The sequence below is a fragment of the Saccostrea cucullata genome, unplaced genomic scaffold, assembly GCF_032062105.1.
Source record: "Saccostrea cucullata isolate Sc308-1 unplaced genomic scaffold, CSIRO_AGI_Scuc_v1 ctg4804, whole genome shotgun sequence".
Taxonomy (NCBI): domain Eukaryota; kingdom Metazoa; phylum Mollusca; class Bivalvia; order Ostreida; family Ostreidae; genus Saccostrea; species Saccostrea cuccullata.
In genome coordinates this window covers 1-21,477 of record NW_026934563.1, presented here as the reverse complement: position 1 = coordinate 21,477, position 21,477 = coordinate 1, and the positions used below count along the sequence as shown (strand labels likewise).

At 33.7% G+C, this 21,477-nt stretch overlaps 2 protein-coding genes and 1 pseudogene across 2 annotated transcripts; 2 read left to right on the top strand and 1 right to left on the bottom strand.

The window, feature by feature from the left end:
- Positions 1-2,500: 2,500 nt before the first annotated feature.
- On the bottom strand, positions 2,501-4,926 carry LOC134241007 (uncharacterized). Its single transcript, XM_062723100.1, has 2 exons — positions 3,556-4,926; positions 2,501-3,333 (listed from the first exon to the last, which is right to left on the bottom strand). Exons 1-2 carry the CDS (start codon positions 4,885-4,887, stop codon positions 2,626-2,628), a joined length of 2,040 nt encoding a protein of 679 aa, XP_062579084.1. The 5' UTR covers positions 4,888-4,926; the 3' UTR covers positions 2,501-2,625.
- A 4,180-nt stretch (positions 4,927-9,106) lies between these two features.
- On the top strand, positions 9,107-10,720 carry LOC134241005 (tripartite motif-containing protein 2-like). Its single transcript, XM_062723099.1, has one exon. It carries the CDS (start codon positions 9,107-9,109, stop codon positions 10,718-10,720), a length of 1,614 nt encoding a protein of 537 aa, XP_062579083.1.
- Positions 10,721-14,856: 4,136 nt separating this feature from the next.
- LOC134241006 (uncharacterized) lies at positions 14,857-16,185 on the top strand (annotated as a pseudogene).
- Positions 16,186-21,477: the final 5,292 nt, after the last annotated feature.

Here is a 21,477-nt window from a genome sequence, read left to right as displayed (position 1 = left end):
TGGGAGTCATCTGTATGAAAAAAAATTAAAATTAATTCAGATGAATAAGTTTTCCAGCAAGGAAGCCAGCAATTAAAATGCCCTCGTCCCGCACTTAAGAAATAAATAAAAGCTATAACAAAATATATATTAACTTTGTCCGTGGCCAAAGTGTGGTTTTCCTATACCCCTGGATCAAAACTGTTTGCCTGCATGAGGACCCACAGCCTTATACAAACAGTCCGGTTTAATAAGGGGACCCACAACACGCAAATATTTTGATGTTGAAGACTTGATATGCAGACAAAATTGATGTTGAGACTTTATATATGCTTCAATATTTGTCATGTGATCGAGACAAATCGATCAATAATTGTCTTTTTGTACAATTTCTCAAAAATTACATATACATTACGTACATAAAAGAAAATACTGTCGCTATAACAATGTCTTTTCCAAAAATAAGATGATAGCTTTCAGTTTGAGGATTCATAAAAGAATACAAAATACGGGTATATAAGAACAGAGCAAACACGGGCCTCTGAATCATCAGAGGTGGGACCAGGTGCCACGGAGGAGTGAGCATCCCCTGCCAACCGTTCACACCCGCCGTGTGCTTCTTGACATGATCTGGAAATAATGAGAAAAAAAACACCGCCAATTCAGTGTATAAACAATGGACTAACAATTAGTAGGAAAAATGTCAGTAGGCATTTGTCTCAATGATAAATTGTATTTGCTGACAAGGTCATTGTATCGACCATAGACTATAAGAAATGATGACTTTAAAAGAGACTGTTGATACTCTTGTTTCATCAACTTGCTGTTCAACAATTTATCTCGTTTTAGAAATTGTTCATACGTAGAGCATGCCCTTGCGTATCGAATCAACTGAGATATATACACTCCGAATGCAGGTGATGAAGGTATATTGCTGCATAAGTAACAGACGTTGACGATAGAAAAAATAAAGTCATCACTTTTATCATAGATTTAGGTTTTTAGATTACCATTAACGTCTTTTTCAAGAAAAATATTCGAGTATGAAACAGATGTGTCCATCTCAGTTGAATCTTTTATCTCAAGCTCACCATGATATATCGTATCGACGTAGGAATGGAAATCTCCATTGTTAATTGACAGTACGTCTTCGTCATATCTTAATTTCGAGTTTTAAGTCCATATATGTATGCGTTATGCATTCCATATCACATGAAACCTAGATACGAATTCAAGTTATATTGAACTTGAATATGTTGATTTTTTAATTTTATTTCTTTTAATTTTATTTATTAAAAAATGGTTATGTTCAATTCCCCTGTGATATAAAGGGAATAATTGAAGTTTCTTTCATGTCATTATAAGTTTAAACGAGACAGTATGTGGCAGTGGGGATACATCGACATTTGCATAGATGTACATCCTTCATGATATTGTACGCATTCTTTCAATGTCGTTGCTTCTAAAGTTAAAATGAAAATTCCGTATTCCGGGGGGGGGGGGGAGGGGGGTAGACGATGACTTTTAATGCTTCAAGTCTTTAACTTTTCAGACCACTTTAATACAAGTTCACATTTACCAGGGGGTCGGCGTTTTCTGAGGAGGGGGGGGGGTCCAAGTTAACTTTTTCCTTGCTTTTGTATATAAAGAGCAAAAGCCACGAAGTGCAAAAATCCGCTCTGTGCCAAAAATAAATGAAACTAACACAAGTAATACTTGAAGACTTGAAGGTTATAAAACATTTTATTTTTTTGAAATATCTTTTCTAGTTTTCTTTTTACAGCCACGTAAAATTGCTATTGTTTTCTACATAATTATTTACCATGACGTTATGACGTTGACATTATATTATAACGTTATTAGGGAAATAAGAAGAGATATGCACGTATACATGTTCATCCTCCGTTTACTGAAGAAAAATCTTTATTTTCAGAATTATGTACTTAATAATTAACATAGGATGCGCACTTTCTTTTTACCTAGAAAAAAAAATCAAAATGATAGCAATATAATAAAAGAAATAATTGTGTTCACATCTTTAATTTTACTAGATTAACATGGATTTTATTACTATTTCACACTAAAAATTTTAAGTGAATCTGCCTATATGTATTAGGAAAACCTTACGAAAAAATTATTAAACCTATAAATCCCTTTAGAGATACATGTAATATTTATTCCATTATTGTAAATAGGTGATTTCCAGATACAGTGTTGAATTTTTGTATCACATTTATGTAGCTGTAAAAATAATTTTTCAAGAATGCATTTTATTTTACAATTTATAGTGACAATGTTATCCAATCCAATTAAACCAAACTTTAAATTCATTTGTCATACATGTTCATTTTCTGGTTTTCCTTCCTATGGCATAACAATCATAACCACAGATTTTTTATATAAATGTACACTACACATTACATGTATGTTCAGTCTCATGTAACATAAAGATAACAATTATTCAATTGCAAGATGAATTACAATATTTCACTTCATGTGCATAAACCTATCCAATTAAAGGGATATTTTTTGATACTTTAAAATGTACAGGTATAAAGGACTTCACATATTAAATGAAAATAAACAGTGAGTAATGATTAAAAAATGTTGGTATTTCATATTCGCTTTATATGATATCCCTAGCTTTCACTCTTCAATGTCACTGTCATCATTGTCAGAAGCATCAATAACTGCAGCGTCTTTGACATATTCACCCCAGTTCTGAATACCTGTAGCTGAAACATCCCCAACGTTGTGCCTTGCAAATCCTAAATACCAGACAACAGATGCGATGTGCGAACAGACACCTACCACACGTGCACCCCCACAGCATTTGCAATACCAAGCAGTGACTGCTGATTCCGTATATTGAATCCAGAGCATATACTTCTTAGATGATATGTGCCTACTCTGCAACTTAACTCGAATTAAGCCAGGATGTTCTTTATGGACCAAGATATCTGCATCACCTTCAATGTATTCTTGAATATAACTTGGACAAAGCCTTAGTTGGTATACACCACAAGTTAAATTTCTAAGTTCTTCTTCATCCAGCTTGGGGACATTCAAAGAATCAGAAGAAACTTCCCAGCTAGATGACCTCTTGTCAAGGGCATTTTCTTCCACAAAGATCTGTAGGATATTTACCCTCTTTGATAGGTACTGCATCTTGTTTGCGAGAGCTTCATCATCATCTGCGTTTCCTGTAGAAAGGGGTGGTAAATACTTATTGGAAATAGCGCACACAATTCGCACATAGTCCCCTATGAAGGGAACCTGGTTTGTTGGGAGGGTATGTGCAAGATATTTCCAGCGCTTTATCCTGGAATTGGCCGCCTCAACAACCCAACGAATCTGTCAATAAATGTTGAAATGAAAAAACATTAAGTAAATAATGTAAATAAAAATCTTAAATGGGTATCAAGACAAAGCCTATATGTCAATAAGCCAATAAATCCCTCTGCTCAGTAATTGAACATCAGATTAAAAAGCAACAAAATAAGATTTTTTTAAATCAAATTTTCTGCTGCACTGCATATTTTTAAGTTGGTAACTTATATCAAGGTATGTATTTACCTTTGTAACCAACCGACTGGCATTTGCATCAGGTGTCGGCATTTGTTTTTCCCCTTTAGCAAGAAGATGAGGCATATAGGCTTTAATCCCAAACTCCTCCAAAACTCCAAGAGCATCACGGAATCCCATGTCAACTATGAATATATCTTCATCCTGAAACCAGTTCTTGATATCTTCAATATTAGATTTCAACATATGATTCAGGATGGCTGCATCGTTGTTTCGACTGTCAGCAAGATAGGGACCCACTACTGTCAGGAAATATCCATCCGTTGAGACAACAACCATAGGCTTCACCAAGGGTCGAACTTTATGCATATTGTATGTCCTTCTTTGGAATTGGAAATTGTTGCTTTTTTGGATGAATATATAAGTACCATCCAGGACTGCAATGGCTTGACTTTGTGTCACATTTCGAAAGAGAGATTGGGCCAGTGGTCTGGTGTGGTTTGCTATCACTTCTTGGCGAGATATATGTTGTAATCCTACGTTTTGTGGAACAAACTTTTTCATCAGTGCAGTCCTGACAGTTGAAATTGCTCTTCGTATGGATGACTTTGAAATGCCAAATATGGTTGACATCAACTGGTTTGACATTCCAGATCGCATTTTCAGTAGAAAAATTCCTAGAGACATTGTTGATGTTCTACTGGGTGTATTTCTAATTTCTGATTTTATCTCCTGATGCAGATCTGCAAACTGGTCTTTAGGTATTCCAGTAAGAGTGATGTAATCCAGGTTGTTAAGGTATGAAGGATTAAACGTGAATTTGGATGTACAATTCTGAATTGCATAATTCCTTATCCTGGTGATGAGGTCTACGATGGTACTTCTGTTCAAAAATGATGTTTCTATTGTCTGTAAGTTATCCAGTGCTCCTGCGATGAAATCATCATTTGCAATGTGTGAGGGACAACACCTGCTACCCGAAGGAATAATCACTTCTTTGTGAATGAATGCAGAGAGTCTTGCTGATACTGGCACAACGATGAGCTTCGGTCCTGGTCGCTTGCATATAAAGCAGTAGGCATGGGAAGAAACAGTCCTTTGAAGAGGCAGGGTAACAGATGGTGGACTAAGACATGATGAGTTTCCTTGAGGTTCATTATCAGTTTTTGCATGAATAGGAGGTTTTTGTTTTACTTTTTTGTTTTTGTAGTAGTAGTGTCTGCATTTATTACATAACACATCCACTGGTCTAGCATCCACCATGAAAGTTTTCCTCAGAAATTTTCTTATTTCAATGCTTTCACATTTCCTCCTGTCATTTGGCTTAGTTCTTTTCTTACATAAAACACATGGGAATCTCTTTCTGTCGTCAACTAGCTCCATTCTGTAAAAAAAGGCATGTAAGTAACAATGAAATGCTCACTTTTTCAATTATTCAAAAATTCATTTTAATTTTTTAAGACTTCATTTCTTTTCAATTTCATTCGACTTGAACATTTTAAAAGAAATCAGCCCAGAAAACTTAGAATAAACAGATTTTATATAAATATACACTTCTTTTATTTATGAATATCTGACGTTTTTCATACCAATTGTTAGTCCATTATTTATACACTGAATTGACCACGGATTTTTCCGTTATATCCTGATTATGACACCGAGCACACGGCGGGTGTGACCGGTCGGCAGGGGATGCTCACTCCTCCATGGCACCTGATCCCACCTCTGATGTTTCGGAGGTCCGTGTTTGCTCTGCTCTTATTTTGTATATTTGTTTAATGGACGTTGAGATTGAGTACTGTTCGAATATTTCCATATCCTTCTTACAACTATATATTTTTGTATAGTTTAGTTTATTTTTGTCAATGATCGAAAGAATATTAATAAATATATATCTTGACAAAAATATTTTTTATTGCATGTATAACGATGACAAAGGTGAAATTATATATATTGGTTTTTTTTTTTTTTTTTTTTTTAAAGATTGTTTTAAATGCGTATTTTAAGGGCGTACATGTAATGTTCTTTCATTTATTTATCTTCAAGTTCCCTATTGATCTTTTTATTCCTGCATTTATTTCCCCATTTAAGATACAATTGTGTGGCAAAAGTGCATGAAGATAATTTTATTATTTTTTTCTTTTTATATTTCATTCAAAATAACATTTCGTAAAATCACAGGCAAATGGTCAATTTTTGTCTAATTTAATTATTTATTTCCATAATTAAATCTGAAAATTTGCCGTTATCTTTCTTTAAGAATTATTATACATGTATACTTAATTTGCTGTAAAAATAAAAAGGTCATATCACTTAAAATCAGTTCGAGAATTCAAGATCAATGTTGACTATAAAATTCATTGTGGAAATGTGACTTAAAAATTCATGTCAGGCTCAAAATACAAAAAAAATAATTATCAATGCTGATCAGACAAAAACTATTGCTTTCATCAACTTCAACTTCAACTTCACTTTCATGGATTATCAAGAAATTTCGGATAAAATAATTTACAATTCAGTTTACAAACTGGTTTTCAGTGAAATATATAAAAGTGTATCTTCACTTTTGGAACACATCTGTACAGCGATTTATTTAACATTTTTCTATTTACAAATATTATTGATTTATTTAGAATTTATTAATTCTTTATTCACATCCATTCTTTGATTGTATTCCGCTAGGGTTTAAATTGGATGATAAAATTTGATGAACCGGAATATCCATGGATCGAAATCTCTAGTCACCGGTTGACCAAGTGCCCGTTGACAAGGAAACGTAAACAATCTTGATTCTGTCATAAACGATGTCGGCTATGTACAGTCCAACTGATCAAAAATAAGAGGCTCAGATTCAATAAATGTATAAAATTAAATTAAGCGAAGGTCAAGATATATTTTATTTACTCCTCTGTATTTAAATCTTGTCCGAGTTTTCCCCCATTGTCCAGAGGTGCCCCTTACCCCAACAGACGTTTCGTGTGTATCGAGATAAAAACAAACTAAAGCAGGAAAGTATTTGTGCAAGACATTCACTCAAGATGCTTTTTAAATTATTAGATATGTACAGTATATTTGGATCAATCAAAGAAATTGTTGTTTAGACTACATGTTTGAAACGAAGGGAGGTCACACCGGTGTCGTGCTAGTATATAAAAAGACTATAGGTGGATCCAGTAACTTCAGTGGAGTATTTGTTTACGTTTTTATGTTTTTTCAATCGATGAAGAAAACTACTTACCTTGTGTGTGTTTATACTTCTTCAGTCTGCCTTGGTTTGCGCAGCATTGTTAAGGCTTGAAGAAGGGGGCGGGGCCTAATTTATACGGGAAAAGTATACTATGACGTCACACAAAAATATGACATCTATGTAGTTCTCATAATACGTGTAAATGAAATAATTTCCAACACTGAACAGTATTAGCATAATAAACAACATTATAACTTATCAATGCATTTAAAAAAAAGTTGCTAGTTAAAACCCCTGTAGCTGATTAATAACTAAGCACTCATTGCGATGAACTTGTAGACATGACGTCATACTGATAAAAATGACGTACTTCGATATTTTTTGCTGTGAGAGGCAAATTGAGAAATTGTTTATCAATAAAAATGTGTTTTATTTTTTAACGGAATATTATTTACAGATTTTAAATAGTCGATTAATACCAAGGTATAGCCTTTGTTTGGTGCGATTGTTAATTAACAACAAAGAGAATGTATTTTATTAATTATGTCGTTATTTATGTACAGGTTACGTATATTTTACATCGAGATGCCCCATAAAATCGTACTTTCGCAAGGCCATACACTGCATAGATCTGAACCATTTTTTAAATATAGATAAAGGATATATTCCTTAACTTGAAAAGTGCTGCTGCTTTCTTTAAACCGAGGCCGTGATTGTATAAGTACACAAAATATTTGGTAAAATTCTAACATATTTCGACATTGGCCTATTTACTTAAACATTTAAGTATTAAAACGCAAATTCTATTCAAAGCAGCAGCTCTTTTCAGAAACTACGAAGTACACAGAAACAATTAAAAGCTTGAATTTTTAAATTTAATTAGGGTATGTCCTTGCGATATTGAAATTTGTTATTGACCTACATTCTGTGTACCTGCTATGCGTTTATCACGTGACTGTCCATCGATGGGACCAAACTCTACACAGTACAGAGTACGTTAAACTATGCTATTTCCATAAGTATTTAAGTTCTGTGATATTAGAATTACTGAATAAAAATAAATTCAATATTAAAAATTCCCCTTTTTTGGCACTTTTATTTTCCGTTGATTTCTTATAGTAAGCCTTAACAGTGCTGCGTGTAAAGTTGAATAATCTTCATCTTCATTTTTCAAGATTACGAGCAGCTGACGAGTACGTATTGAATGTTTAATATTTGGAATCATGTTCAGCATACGATATGTGTGATAAATACGGATCTTCTTTTTTTTTTTTTTATTTTTTTTTTAAATTTTAACTAATTTCAAATAAACAGGACTTATTAATAGGGTAATTATTCCCTGTGTTCGTTTTTATTTTTTTTTTTAAATTTAATATCGGCATTTCGATGACACATGCCAAAAAAAGCAATGCATGGAATGAAAAATTCCGGGTTTTTGCAGAGGAAGTAAGTTAACAATGCACATAACCCCCAGGCCTCGATCCAAAAATGTTTTTGTCTTTTTGTCCTCATTTTATTATTTATTTTTTTTCTTTCAATCGTTTTTAGATCGAGGCTTGGGGGGATAGTGAATTTTGTGATTAAACTGATGACAGGTAGCTGAATTTGCTAAAAAAATGGTGACCGATACGGGTTTAGCTTGTTATAGTATCTACCTGCATGAGTTTTCGCGGAAAAATAAAAATGTTTTTTAAAGAAATAAGGTCTTAGCTTTTTCATGCTATGATATATTTTCCAATTAGGGAAACTTTATTTTACTCATAATCACAGGGCCGATTTCGGCACTTCGTGGCTTTAACTCTTTAATTAATAACCTGGAAATTCAAGGGGGGGGGGCTGACCCCCCGACCCCCCTCTAGATCCGCGCATGGGGAACAGACCATTTTTAAAGGTCTGATTTATGTTTGACTAACTCAAATATCTTTACATATATAGCTGTAACGATGACCCAGTTTTGAAAAGCTTTGAAAATTTAAATCACCTGTCTACCTGTTAAACCAAGGATAAAAAGCTGTATATTGATCCAGAAAATTCATTACACTAGCTTAAAACGAAAGTAAAAAGATTGTTGAATTTTATAGTGAATCGATAGGAAATAGTGAGTATGTTCTCAAGTCTTTCAATGTTTAATATTGATTTAATTTAAATGCTGAACTGATAATGGAAAATTTTAAATACTATTTCATGTACAGCATTGAAAATATATTTTTTTTAATTTCTTTGTAAATAATGTTTTAAATTTGTGAGTTTGTATAAGTGACTTCCTTGAGGTACAACATTACTGAGTGTCTAAATAAGTTGTATGCATATGCATCAATATGACAATTAAAAATTCTATGAAATTCAATGATTGCATCATTTCCGTGTACTTTAACCTGGTAAAATTATTTTTTCTTATCCTACATCACAACAGATATGGCTACCGCCCAGGGACAGGATATTATTTGCTGCCAGTTGTGTACAAACCCTGTAGAACATCACTGCAACCTTTGTCATGTGGACCTTTGCCTCTCATGCATACCAAAGCATATGGCAGACAAATCAAAGGAACATGAAGTTGTTGGATACACTTCTAGAAAAGAATACTCTGTTGTTCTTCCAACATGCCCTACACATGAGAAAAAGCGATGTGAAATGTATTGCCAAAACTGTCAAATACAAATCTGTATTCAGTGTCTTATGGGTTTGCACAAAAAACATGAATTTACTGAAATCCATGATATTTTACAAGAACATAAACGGCAAATAATATCTGATACAGAAGAACTGGAAAGTACAATTGTTCCAAAATACAAAAACATAAATCTGTGTACAGACACAACAGAGTTTGACAAAGTTCTAGCATCAATAGAAGATCAAGAGGAAAAAATTTGCAAAGCTGTGCATGAAGCCGGAAGTCAACTGAAAGATCAGCTAGCCTATCAAAAGAAAGAAGCTGTTAGAAAGAGCAAAGAAAGTCAGTCCTTGGCTGAAAAAGAAGTCAATCACCTTGTTCAAAAGAATAAAGATATCATCAAAAGTAATGATGCCACAGCCATAATAAACTATCAATCTAGAATTAAGAATTTTCATAAAGGCCCAGTATTACCAAGTTTTTCTTGTCCAAAGTTATTCCCTGGTGTTATTAAAGGAAACCAAATCACAGAAATGTTTGGTCTTCTTCAGACTAGGGATGAACTGCAGAAAAAGACTGAAATGCTGAAAATGATGGATGAACCTGTGGTATTAAGTACCATACAAAGTCCTTATGGAGGTAAACACTGTCTGTGGAGAGTGCTATGTGTGGGGAGAGATAAGATCTTGATCAGTGGTGGCATTGGTACAATCAAACAAATAAACAGGACAGGATCTATTCTACAAACAATTCAAGTAAATGATAATGTTTTGACATTAGCCATTAATTCACAACTTGAACCAGTGTTTTCCTTAAGTAATATTCCTAAGAAACAAACAGACATATATATCTATAAAAGGAACAAAATGAATGTTTTATTAAGCACATTTAACTGGTTTCCTACTGGTTTATATTACACAAGGAGTGGAGATCTACTGGTGAGCATGCGATCTATGGATGATACACAAAGTAGAGTGGTGAAATATTCAGGGACCATGGAGTCTCAGAAGATCCAATATGACAGTCTGGGACAACCATTGTTTTCTACTGGTGTTACAAATGTTCTTCTGCTAACTGAGAATGGTAATAGTGACATCTGTGTGGCTGACTATGCTGGAAAGGCAGTTGTGGTGGTGAATTCTTTTGGAGGATTACGATTCAAGTATCCTGGCAACCTCTCCAAACAAACAAATTACAGAGACTTTATCCCACTTAACATTGCTACTGATGTCAATACTCAAATACTGATAAGTGACAGCTCAAACAACATTGTCCACATTATAGACGTTGATGGAAACTTTATCCGTTATATAGAACATCCATGTAAAGGCGGACTCAGTATTGATGCTGATCATAATCTTTTTATTGGAGACACAGTTAGTGGAAAAATGAAAATGATCAAATATCTAGAGTGATGAGTATTCTGACTGATAAAGAAAAAAACAACATAAAATAAAACTCTTTGTCCAATCATGTTTCTCTTGACTACACTGTTTTACTATGTGAAAAAAGAAGGATATGGAGATAACGAACAGTATTCAATCTCAAAGTCCATTAAACAATATACAAAATCAGAGCAGAGCAAACACGGACCTCTGAAACATTAGAGGTGGGATCAGGTGCCATGGTTGAGTGAGCATCCCCTCCGACCGGTCACAACCGCCGAGTGCTCGTTGTCATGATCAGGAAATAACGGAAAAAATCCGTCGTCAATTCAGTGTATAAATAATGGACTAACAATTGGTATGAAAAACGTCAGTCAGCATTTGACTCAATGATAAATTGTATTTGCTGACAAGGTCGTTGTATCGACCATAGAACTTATGTTATCCTGCAACTTCCCCTTGCATTGACTTAATAAAGGTAACATAATAAAGCAAAGCTTTATCCGGTCACTGCCCTAATAAAGCCTCGTACATGTATACCGATGTTCTAAAAGCATTGTGACGTCATGTATATTGCAATGTTTTTACACCATGGCGTCATAGTTTCAACTGCAGAGATGTGCCTAAACCTGTTGAAAATAGCTAGTTTTGGACGTTCAAATGTACAGAATATGTTGCATGATAAACAAAATACATGATTACTGTCTTGAAATATAAGCGATATTTGGGTTCGGCTCGAAAACGTAAGAGGGCTCGGCAATCCTCGCCCTCTATCACGTTTTCTTACCCTCGCCCAAATATCGCTTATATTTCAAGACAGTAACCATGTATTTTATATAAATGATGACTTTAAACGAGACCGCCGATATTCCCGCCCCACCAATCCGCCTGCCAACAATCCACCTCGTTTAAGAAATTTTTCACATGCAGAGCATGCCCTTGTGTTTCGAATCACCTGAGATATACGAAAACCCAAGGTGCATCAACTGACAAAGTTTGACAAGTCTAAGCCAATTAATACCCAAGATATTTAAATCTAGCCATGAAATGTCAAAAGAGGTCACCATGACCTACTTTTTGGTCGACTTGCTTTGAAAACCCAAGATGCATCAACTGGCAAAATTTGATGATCATAGGTCTAACAGTATTCAAAATATGTCTTTTAAACAATTTGAAAAAGTACGCGGGTATGTTAAGGTAGCACATGGATCAAAATTCGGCAAATTAACACTTTTTTTATAATTATGTAACACTAATAAATCAGAAAAGCCAAGGATAAAACTTTTGCTATAATTGTGCATTCTATAGACTTTAATGGGACTTATACTACAGGAGGCACTTCACCACGACGTCACCACGTAACGTCTATAATTAGGAAATATGCCTTAATGAAAAAGTGAAAAGTTTAACACTACCCCGGGGATAATTAGTTTCAATTTGTAATAATAGTTATGTCAAAACATCTCTGTACCATGAAAAGTGCTGCTAGAATCGTACTGTCCTATCATAGAAATTTTCGGACGAAACCTTCCCAACATTTTTACATTTTATTCAAAACATTGAAAAAAAGCATCAATACCCGAAACCCATACGATTCTAGCAGCACTCTTTCCAAAAACAAAAGAATAAGAACTTTAGAGAGAAACAAAAATTATGTTTCACGGTATGCGGCGTAATGTTGAACTTTTGCATCTTTTTTGTTACGAACGACAGAGGAAAGGCTGATCGGCAAGTAAACACCCTCCCTGCTGTAATTTTACGAAGAAATTGCAAAATTATATTCACCATACCTTATTCATACGCTTTATTCCCACAAGAATCACACATGATATTCATTCTTAATGCTTTTAAACTCCGATTTCTTGTTTGTTTAAATCAATTCTCGTTACGTTTCACTTTCACTCTGCTACTGCATGATCAACAGTTATGTCGTCACGGGTTTGGTATGTAACCCCTGTGATAATTTCTGAGGCCCAGGAACGACAAAATTCCGTTTGTATTATGCCTCTGCATATTTTGATTCATTTTTACGACCTCAAATCAATCTGAGATATCGATTTTAGGAAATTGTTATCTTTAAACCTCACGTCATATAGCTTACTGTGACGTCATATCATATAGGCAAATAGAATATTTGGTTGTATTCTTAACCTACCTGCGTAGGTCACAGTGACCTACTTTTTAATAAATATGTTCTAAAGCCCAAAGATGCATCAACTTACAAGATTTAGTGATTCTAACCTTTCAGTGTCTAAAATAATGGGATTAAATGTTTTAGAAAAGTGTAGCCATCAAATTTAAGAAGTAGGTCATGATGACCTACTTTTAAGTTGATGTTGTTTGAGGACCCAAGATGCACCATCTGACCAAGATTTATGATCATAGGCCTTAAAGTGTCCAAAATATGCCTACAAATTAATTTCAAAACAAAAGCCAGTAAAATATATAAAGTAGGTCACCGTGACCTACTTTTGTATTAACATGATGTGAAGTCCTGAGATGCATCAACTTACAAGATTTGATGATCTTAGTCTTAATAGTAAGCAAAATTTCAACATTTTTATAAACTGTAAATTTTGGTCAACTTAGAAGTGACCTTGAGACCACGCCCTTTGCCCCAGGGTCATGCATTGAACAATTTTTAATCTTCAAAATATCCCGACCCTTGTATATAAGTTTGGTGAAAATCTGCCAGGTGGTTCTTGAGAAGAAGATTTTTTAGCAACCAGTACTTTTGATTTTATTTTCGTGATTATCTCCCCTTGTTTTAAGGCCCTACCCTTAGTTTTAATTTATATGGTAGACCTTGGGCCAAGAATACCCTGTGATAAATTTAAAAATGATTGGCCAAAGGGTTCTTGAGTTATGGCCCATATTCTAAAAAGTTAACGCACACCGCACGACGCACACCGCAAAAATGGCCATAGCATTAGCTCTTTGAGCCTTTGGCTCAGAAGAGCTCATAAGTATCTGAGAAAATTATTTACCTCTAAGAGGAGTAGTCTCTGGAAATGGCCCAAGCTGGACACTTCTCAGGAGGAGATGTTGTTGTGTCCTCTCTACCATCCCTTACAAAAACCAACTGGCATCTGCAGATTCGGTCTTCAGGACCTTGTGTCTTTATGCCTTGTCCAGTGTCTCTTTTCCCTTGCATAGTCTGGTTGATTTCCAGGAAAATGGGAGCCTGACCCTCTTTGTTGAGTTTTTCGTCATCAGTCTTCTCGGGTGAAGTTATGTCCAACTGAAGGCACCCCGTCAAGTTCTTTTGAGACGTTGGGGTCCATGACTCGTCTAGACAACTTAAGATGTTCCACAGCCTTTTTTCTTCTTTCAAGTTTCTGAGGGAAAAAGCGCATAGTTAATCATACAGACTTTTCAAAAACATATATGTACAAGTATCAATGATAATGAATTATATGACCTTAGTATTGTAGAAATATCCATTGACACAAAATATCATAAATTTCAAAGAATATTGCATTCCTCTACAACCCTGCTATACATGATGAAAGAAGACTATTATTTAACAAATATCTTTGAAATGTAGGCCGATTAGTTTAAAAATAAATCCCAAAAGATAACTTTTTCATATAGTTTTTAGTAAATTAAACTTACTAAATGCTTTCTTTTGCTTTGTTTTGACTGCTGTCTGTGAAGATCAGTCTTTCCATTCTCCTGTCTCCGTTTCTCCTGTTTGTCATCAGTAATGACATTAGTGAATGCCTCTAAAATATATAAAAGCTCAAATATAACAAACTGAACACACACACACACACCCTCACACACACACACACAATTACTGTGGTTTCATTAATATTCGTTGAGCACCTTTTTTCCAGGATTTTGTTGTTGAGCGGATCCACGAATTTAAATGTTCATAGAATTAAGAAATATGCTATTCATTTGCATAGCCAATGCTTTTGTCCTCGAAATTAGATATCCTCGAAAACGTCCTTTTTAAAAAATCTATGAAAATTGATGTAAACAATGAGATCACGTGACACCCGCCGGAGATGGACGCTTAAAATTCTGTCCGGTGTTTGGTCTGTTTTTTGGTGCTTATTTGTTGGGATTTTTATTCCGTTCACTTGAATTTTGGACAACATACGTTCGTGGGTGCCTGGGATACATTTTATACTATAATCTGTGAATTATATACCCCGAAAATGCAAAGGAGAGGAAGATCAAATAGTACAAAGAAATCGGCTGATAAGAGTTCACCTGAGGGGACAGGCAAGGCTATCAAAACGAATTCACTACAAAGCGAAAACCTTCCAGAGTCGGTCCCGTTAGATAGTGAAAAGGGCAGTGAAGCGAGGTTACGGTCTGCGAATAAGAACAAAACTTACGACCATGACGCCGATGAACACAGCCTAAATGCACAACTAAAGTATGTTTGTGAACAAGCAGAATGCAATTATGACGAAATATCTACACTTAGGTCAGAAAACGCCTACTTGCGCTGAGAGGTAGAGCTGCTGCGATCAGTGGTTATCAGGATTGACAGAAAAATGTCTGTGATGGACAATGAAATCACTGATTTGCGAGCTAGGTCTATGCGTGACAATATTTTAATACATAACTATCCATATTCCCATAATGAAGATCTTGCTTCTACCATGCCAGAAATTTTTAAGCAAACACTAGGGGTAGACGTCAAATTCGTTAGAATTCACAGAAATGGAGTCCCCAACACTCTGATCGGCCAGTGTCTATTACGGCCAAGTTGGTTGACGGTAAGAAAAAAGATGAAATTCTCAGCGCCCAGAAACTAAAAAAAATAGCGAGGGTTACCTTACCGTTTTACATTACCCCTCAACAACCTCTGTCCATCGTTTCTGCCAGAAATAAACTTTTTGACAAATCAGATTCTTTCAAAAAACAGAACATTACTGTGAAAATGTCAAAAAATAGCCTCACTTTACCAAATGGCGATAAATATAGCGAGGAAGTTCCGCTGCTCACCAGTGCAGATGTTTTACAAATCGAAGCATCTGAAACACAGAAATTGGATGACATTCCTACAAAAAGCGTAGATCCTGTACGAAAAAATGGATCTGAATTCTTTGCCATTGGATCTGAGGTAGACTCGGTGGAAAGTGTTCAAAACTTCTATAAGAAGGCCTGCATCGACCCCTATGTCGCTAGTGTTGACAGCAGAATCTTGGTCTACAGATTCCGTGAAAACGATAAAGTGACTGAAAACTATCATGATGATGGTGAACATGGAGCGGGGAGACGCCTCCTGAAATTTATGCAAGACAATAAAATTATCAATGCGGCATTCGTTGTGACGAGATGGATGGGAGAGCATATCGGACCCGAGCGCTTTACCATCATGGAGAACCTCCTGAACGACGTTGCTAATCTATTATAGGAACGATAAAAACTGTGTGAGTGAACTAAAGTGTGAATAGGGGACTTTCTCTAATTCGTAACATAACTACTCTGTTTTCCTTGGTTCATTTTTTTTTTGTAGACTATTGCGGAAATAAGAATGCCACTGTACGGTTCTGAATTTAATTTCTGTGCATAACCGGAATTCGAAATTTTATTCCGATAAGTTTAAACTTTAGCTTTCGGTTGGCATTTCCGATGTAGATAATTTTGTTTGTTGATGTCACCAGTGCATTGACCATGCACCTTTAGATCTCTATAATTCAACCCAATGCACTTCTGTCATTTCTCTTTTCTTTACTTTCCTCTTTCCTCATTGCATTTAAGCACGATATGAGAGCTGCGTCTTACAGAAAAGGAAAAACCAAGGTAACATTTTTGCATTTTTGAGATCTAAAGGTGCATGGTCAATGTAATGGTGACATCAACAAACAAAATTATTTTTCACCTGTTAAATTTAAAATGTTATGTCAGAGCTAAAGATAATATCTGCAAATTGTCAGGGCCTTCATGATTTTAAAAAAAGAAAAGATGTTTTACAATACTACAGACAATTGAAGTGTAATGTACTATGTTTACAAGATACTCATTTTACTACAGATATGGAGGAAGAAATTAGGAATGAATGGGGATAGATGTATATTTTAATTCCTTCTCGTCTAAGTCCAGAGGTGTAGCAATATTTTTAAATAATAATTTTGAATATAAAGTTCACAACAAAGTGAATGATAACTCTGGTAACTTTTTAGCACTTGATATTAGCCTTGGGGATGTACATACAAGTCTTATTGCAATTTATGGTCCAAATGACGACGATCCTGGGTTCTATAATATGGTTTCTGAATCAATAAATAATTTGAACAATGATCATGTTATTCTCGCAGGGGACTTTAATTTAGTTATAAACCCAGATAAGGACTATTATAACTATCTTTATACTAATAATCCTAAAGCAAGAGAAAGGTTATTAGAAGTTATTTCTGGCCAAAATTTGTCAGATGTATTCAGAGAAATTCACCCAGAAAAACAAAGATATACATGGCGCAAGCCTCATCCATTTAAACAAGCAAGGTTAGATTTTTTTCTGATATCAAACTCATTGTTGAGTATGATAAAAGAGACTGATATTTTATCAAGTTACAAATCTGATCATTCTCCTATATACCTCAATCTAAAACTGAGTAATTTTACCCATGGAAAGGGATTATGGAAATTTAATAACTCATTGTTGCATGATTCTGAATTTACTAAAACCATTAACAATGGAAATAAGAGGGAAAACAATATCTTATTCTAGTTTTATTAAAAAAAGGAATAATGAAAAAGAAAAAGAAATTATATCTGATATTGATAAATTGGAAGAAAACTATGAGCAAAACATAATGTTTATTAAAGATAAAAAGAAAGAGTTGGCGAATATAAGAAATCATAGATTAATGGGAAACTTAGTGAGATCAAGAGCTAAATGGACAGACGAAGGAGAGAAACCTACAAACTATTTTTTGAATTTAGAAAACAGACATTATACAAATAAAATAATTCCTAAATTGATTAAAGATGAAGAGACTCAGGAAGAAATAACAAATCAAAGTGATATCTTAAAAGAAATAGAAAGTTTCTATAAGAATCTTTACAAAGCTAATGATGAAGGTGGTGACTATGATTTAAATGAAATTTTACCAGACACAGACATTAAAAAGTTGAATGATATTCAAAGAGTTTCGTTAGAAGGGGAACTTTCTTACACCGAAGCAACATCTGTTCTAAGAAATATGTCAAATAATAAAAGCCCTGGCAGCGATGGCTTTACTACAGAATTTTATAAAGTTTTTTGGAACAAAATTGGACATTTTGTGGTTAGGTCCTTAAATTTTGGATACAGCATGGGTGAATTATCGGTAACACAGAAACAAGGTATTATCACCTGTATTCCAAAGGAGGGTAAAAGTAAATTTTTCTTGAAAAATTGGAGACCAATAACTCTTTTAAATGTAGCTTATAAAATAGGTTCTGGATGTATTGCTCAAAGAATAAAAACTGTTCTTGAAACAATAATTAGTTCTGATCAAACAGGCTTTATACCAGGTAGATATATTGGTGAGAATACAAGATTAATATATGATTTAATGCAATACACAGAGGAACATAACATCCCTGGCGTTTTACTGTTGATTGATTTTGAGAAAGCATTCGACACAGTGTCCTGGAAATTCATACATAAATGTCTAGATTTTTTCAATTTTGGTCCATCTATTCATTCGTGGATATATACTTTTCAAAGCAATATAGAATCATCTGTTACACAAGCAGGATACCTCTCAGATTTTTTTAAACCTAGCCGAGGCTGTCGCCAAGGCGACCCAATTTCTTCGTATTTGTTTTTATTATGTGCAGAGTTTCTTGCTCTCAAAATAAAAAGTAATAAAAATATAAAAGGTATTGAAATTAATGAAATAGAATATTTAATGTCTCAGTATGCTGATGATACTGCAGTAATACTAGATGGGTCTGAAAAATCCCTGAGAGCCACTATTGAGGAATTGAATCATTTTAATGCACTTTCTGGGCTAAAAATCAATCTATCAAAAACACAATTAGTTTGGATAGGTAGCAAGAAATACTCAAATGAAAAATTATGTAATGAAATGAACTTTCATTGGACAACCAGCTTTAAAATATTAGGCATTCATTTTGATGTTGATCTGACAAATATTCCCAAACTTAATTATGACAAAAAGCTGGTAAAAATCAAAAGTATTATTATTCAGTGGAACAAAAGGCATACCACTCCTATTGGCAGGGTTACGCTGATAAAATCTCTGCTCATCTCACAAATGAACCATCTTTTTATCTCTCTACCATCACCGTCAAGCAAATTCATAAAAGATTTGAACAATATTTTGTTTAATTTTCTTTGGAAATCTAAGGTGGATAAAATTAAAAGAAAACAAATTACTCAAGACTATCAAAACGGAGGCCTAAAAATGATTGAAATTAATAATTATATCAAAGGTCTGAAATCATCATGGATTAAAAGATTACTGTTCAGTCAAAATCCAAAATGGAAAACTTTATTAAATGAAACTGTCAATTTTGACAAAATCTTCAAAACTGGATCAGATTACATTAATGATATTTTGCACCTTATAACAAATCCTTTTTGGAAAGATACATTGATTGCTTTTCGAGATATTCAAGATAAAATGAAGATAAAATCATGGCAAGAATTTATAGCTCAACCAATATGGTTTAACAAAAAAATTAAAATTGGACAAAAGTCCATTTTCTATATTGAATGGTATAATAAGAATATTATATATATTAATGATTTGCTTGATGAGAGTGGAGCATTTTTGAGTTTACAAGATTTCCAGAATAAGTTCAACATTAAAACTAATTTTCTTACATACTATGGTATACAAAATTCTATTACAACCAGTATCAAAAGTGAGGATATTGTCAAAGAAAACAATAACCATACGCCAATTATACCATTTTACATAAGATTATTTTGTTCATCCAAAAAAGGTACCAAAAATATGTATGACACACTAAATACAGAAGAAAATGTGACATCTTTTTATAAATCAAAATGGGGAAAATATTTCAATCTATCTAAGTTACAATGGAAAGCAGTTTTTCAGTTACCTTTTAAAAGTACTAAAAGTACAAAACTACAATGGTTACAATATAGAATTAACCATCATATCTTAACTACTAATGTATTCATGTTTAAAGTGGGGATGAAAGATAGTAAAATGTGTAATTTCTGTAATTCAGCTGAAGAAACAATTTATCATATACTGTGGGAATGTCCCCTTGTTCAAGATCTCATCAATCTATTTTTTGAATTTTGTCAAACAAGGGATATTGTTATTCCAAGAGATCCTTGTTCTTTTATTTTGGGATTAGATCTTGACTCAAGTTGTAAGAATCTGTACCAGATATTCCTAATTCTCAAATCCTACATATACAAAAAGCGGTGTCTTCATGAAAAATTATCAATCCATGGACTACTTATAGATATCAGAACTCATCTTTCAACTTTGAAGTACATAGCTACCAAAAATTGTAATCTTGAAGATTTTCTTAAAGATTGGGAAATTTGGCTTTTCATACTTAGAAGGCTCTGATTATTTTGCTCGATTTTTAGAATCACCAACAGTGATCAAATAAATGTTAATACTGACATGGTTTTTTCCTAATTTGTTAATAAGCAGCTTCTCTTCCCTTTCTCTCTTTTCTTTTCTTTCCTCTCAATCAGCAATTGTGAGACTTATCCGTATTGTAATGTATATGATGTTATAAAAAAATTGCTGATTTGTACTTGCACTTGTGAAATAAAAAAAAAAAAAAAAAAAAAAAAAAAAAAAAAAAATTGATGTAAACGAAAATTGACGAAACCCACAGTAAACTGGAATCATCTAATTCATATATTAATAAACATATGAACATTCTGAAGAACAAAATGTTATATAGATGAACAAATCTATGTAATGGTGCTTATGAATGGACCGACTCAAAAGAAATCAGAACTGTAAATATATATACAGATAAATATCCACCTTGGAAATTTAAACAAATTCCTTAACCCAAAATATGCTGGAAACAACTTCTTAATGTCCGGGTATTTTTTTAAAATAGACTCCTCCTTTGATACACTTCGTACATTGGCATAATACAGATTTTAATTATGTTTAGGTACGAAAAAAGGAACCGCACACAGATAGATATCTGCACTGTTAACAATAGCTGGTAAAATAGCTGCATACGTAAAAACAAAATCATATTTTATTATAATTAACGGACTATGACCCTCAGGTAGGAAGGACAACTCTTGAATTTATAATTTAATTCACAAAGTCTTTAAATGAAGCTTGAAAACTAAATATTTTCATGCAACACTTTTTATTATATGCCTCTCAATGTGCTTCAAGGTTCTTTGAACTTCTTAGAAAGGTCTAATTAATGGAAGAAATTTTATCCCATAGAAACATTTTTAGATACAAATGTTTATTAACATGATATGAAATTAGAAGTGATTTATGGAGCTTTGCAAAGAACCTTGAGAGGCATATAATGAAAATTGTTGCAATCAACAGAAATGAAAGGAACGGCACAAAATGGCGAATTTCATGCTCATTTCGTCCTTAAGCTTAGTTGTTGGTAAAAGTTTTCTATATATTTTATCAAAAGATTCAGTCCTTGCAAATTAATTACACAAGAGGAAAATTTCAAATATTTTAATGTGAAAATCATTTACTCATAAAGACATAATGGTGTTCATTGCATATGTATAAAATTCTAAATAGGGGCAATGTTTGCTTCTTTTCATTGTCAAATAATTAAATTGAATAGGATATAACATTTTCACGGAACTTTTTCCTTCT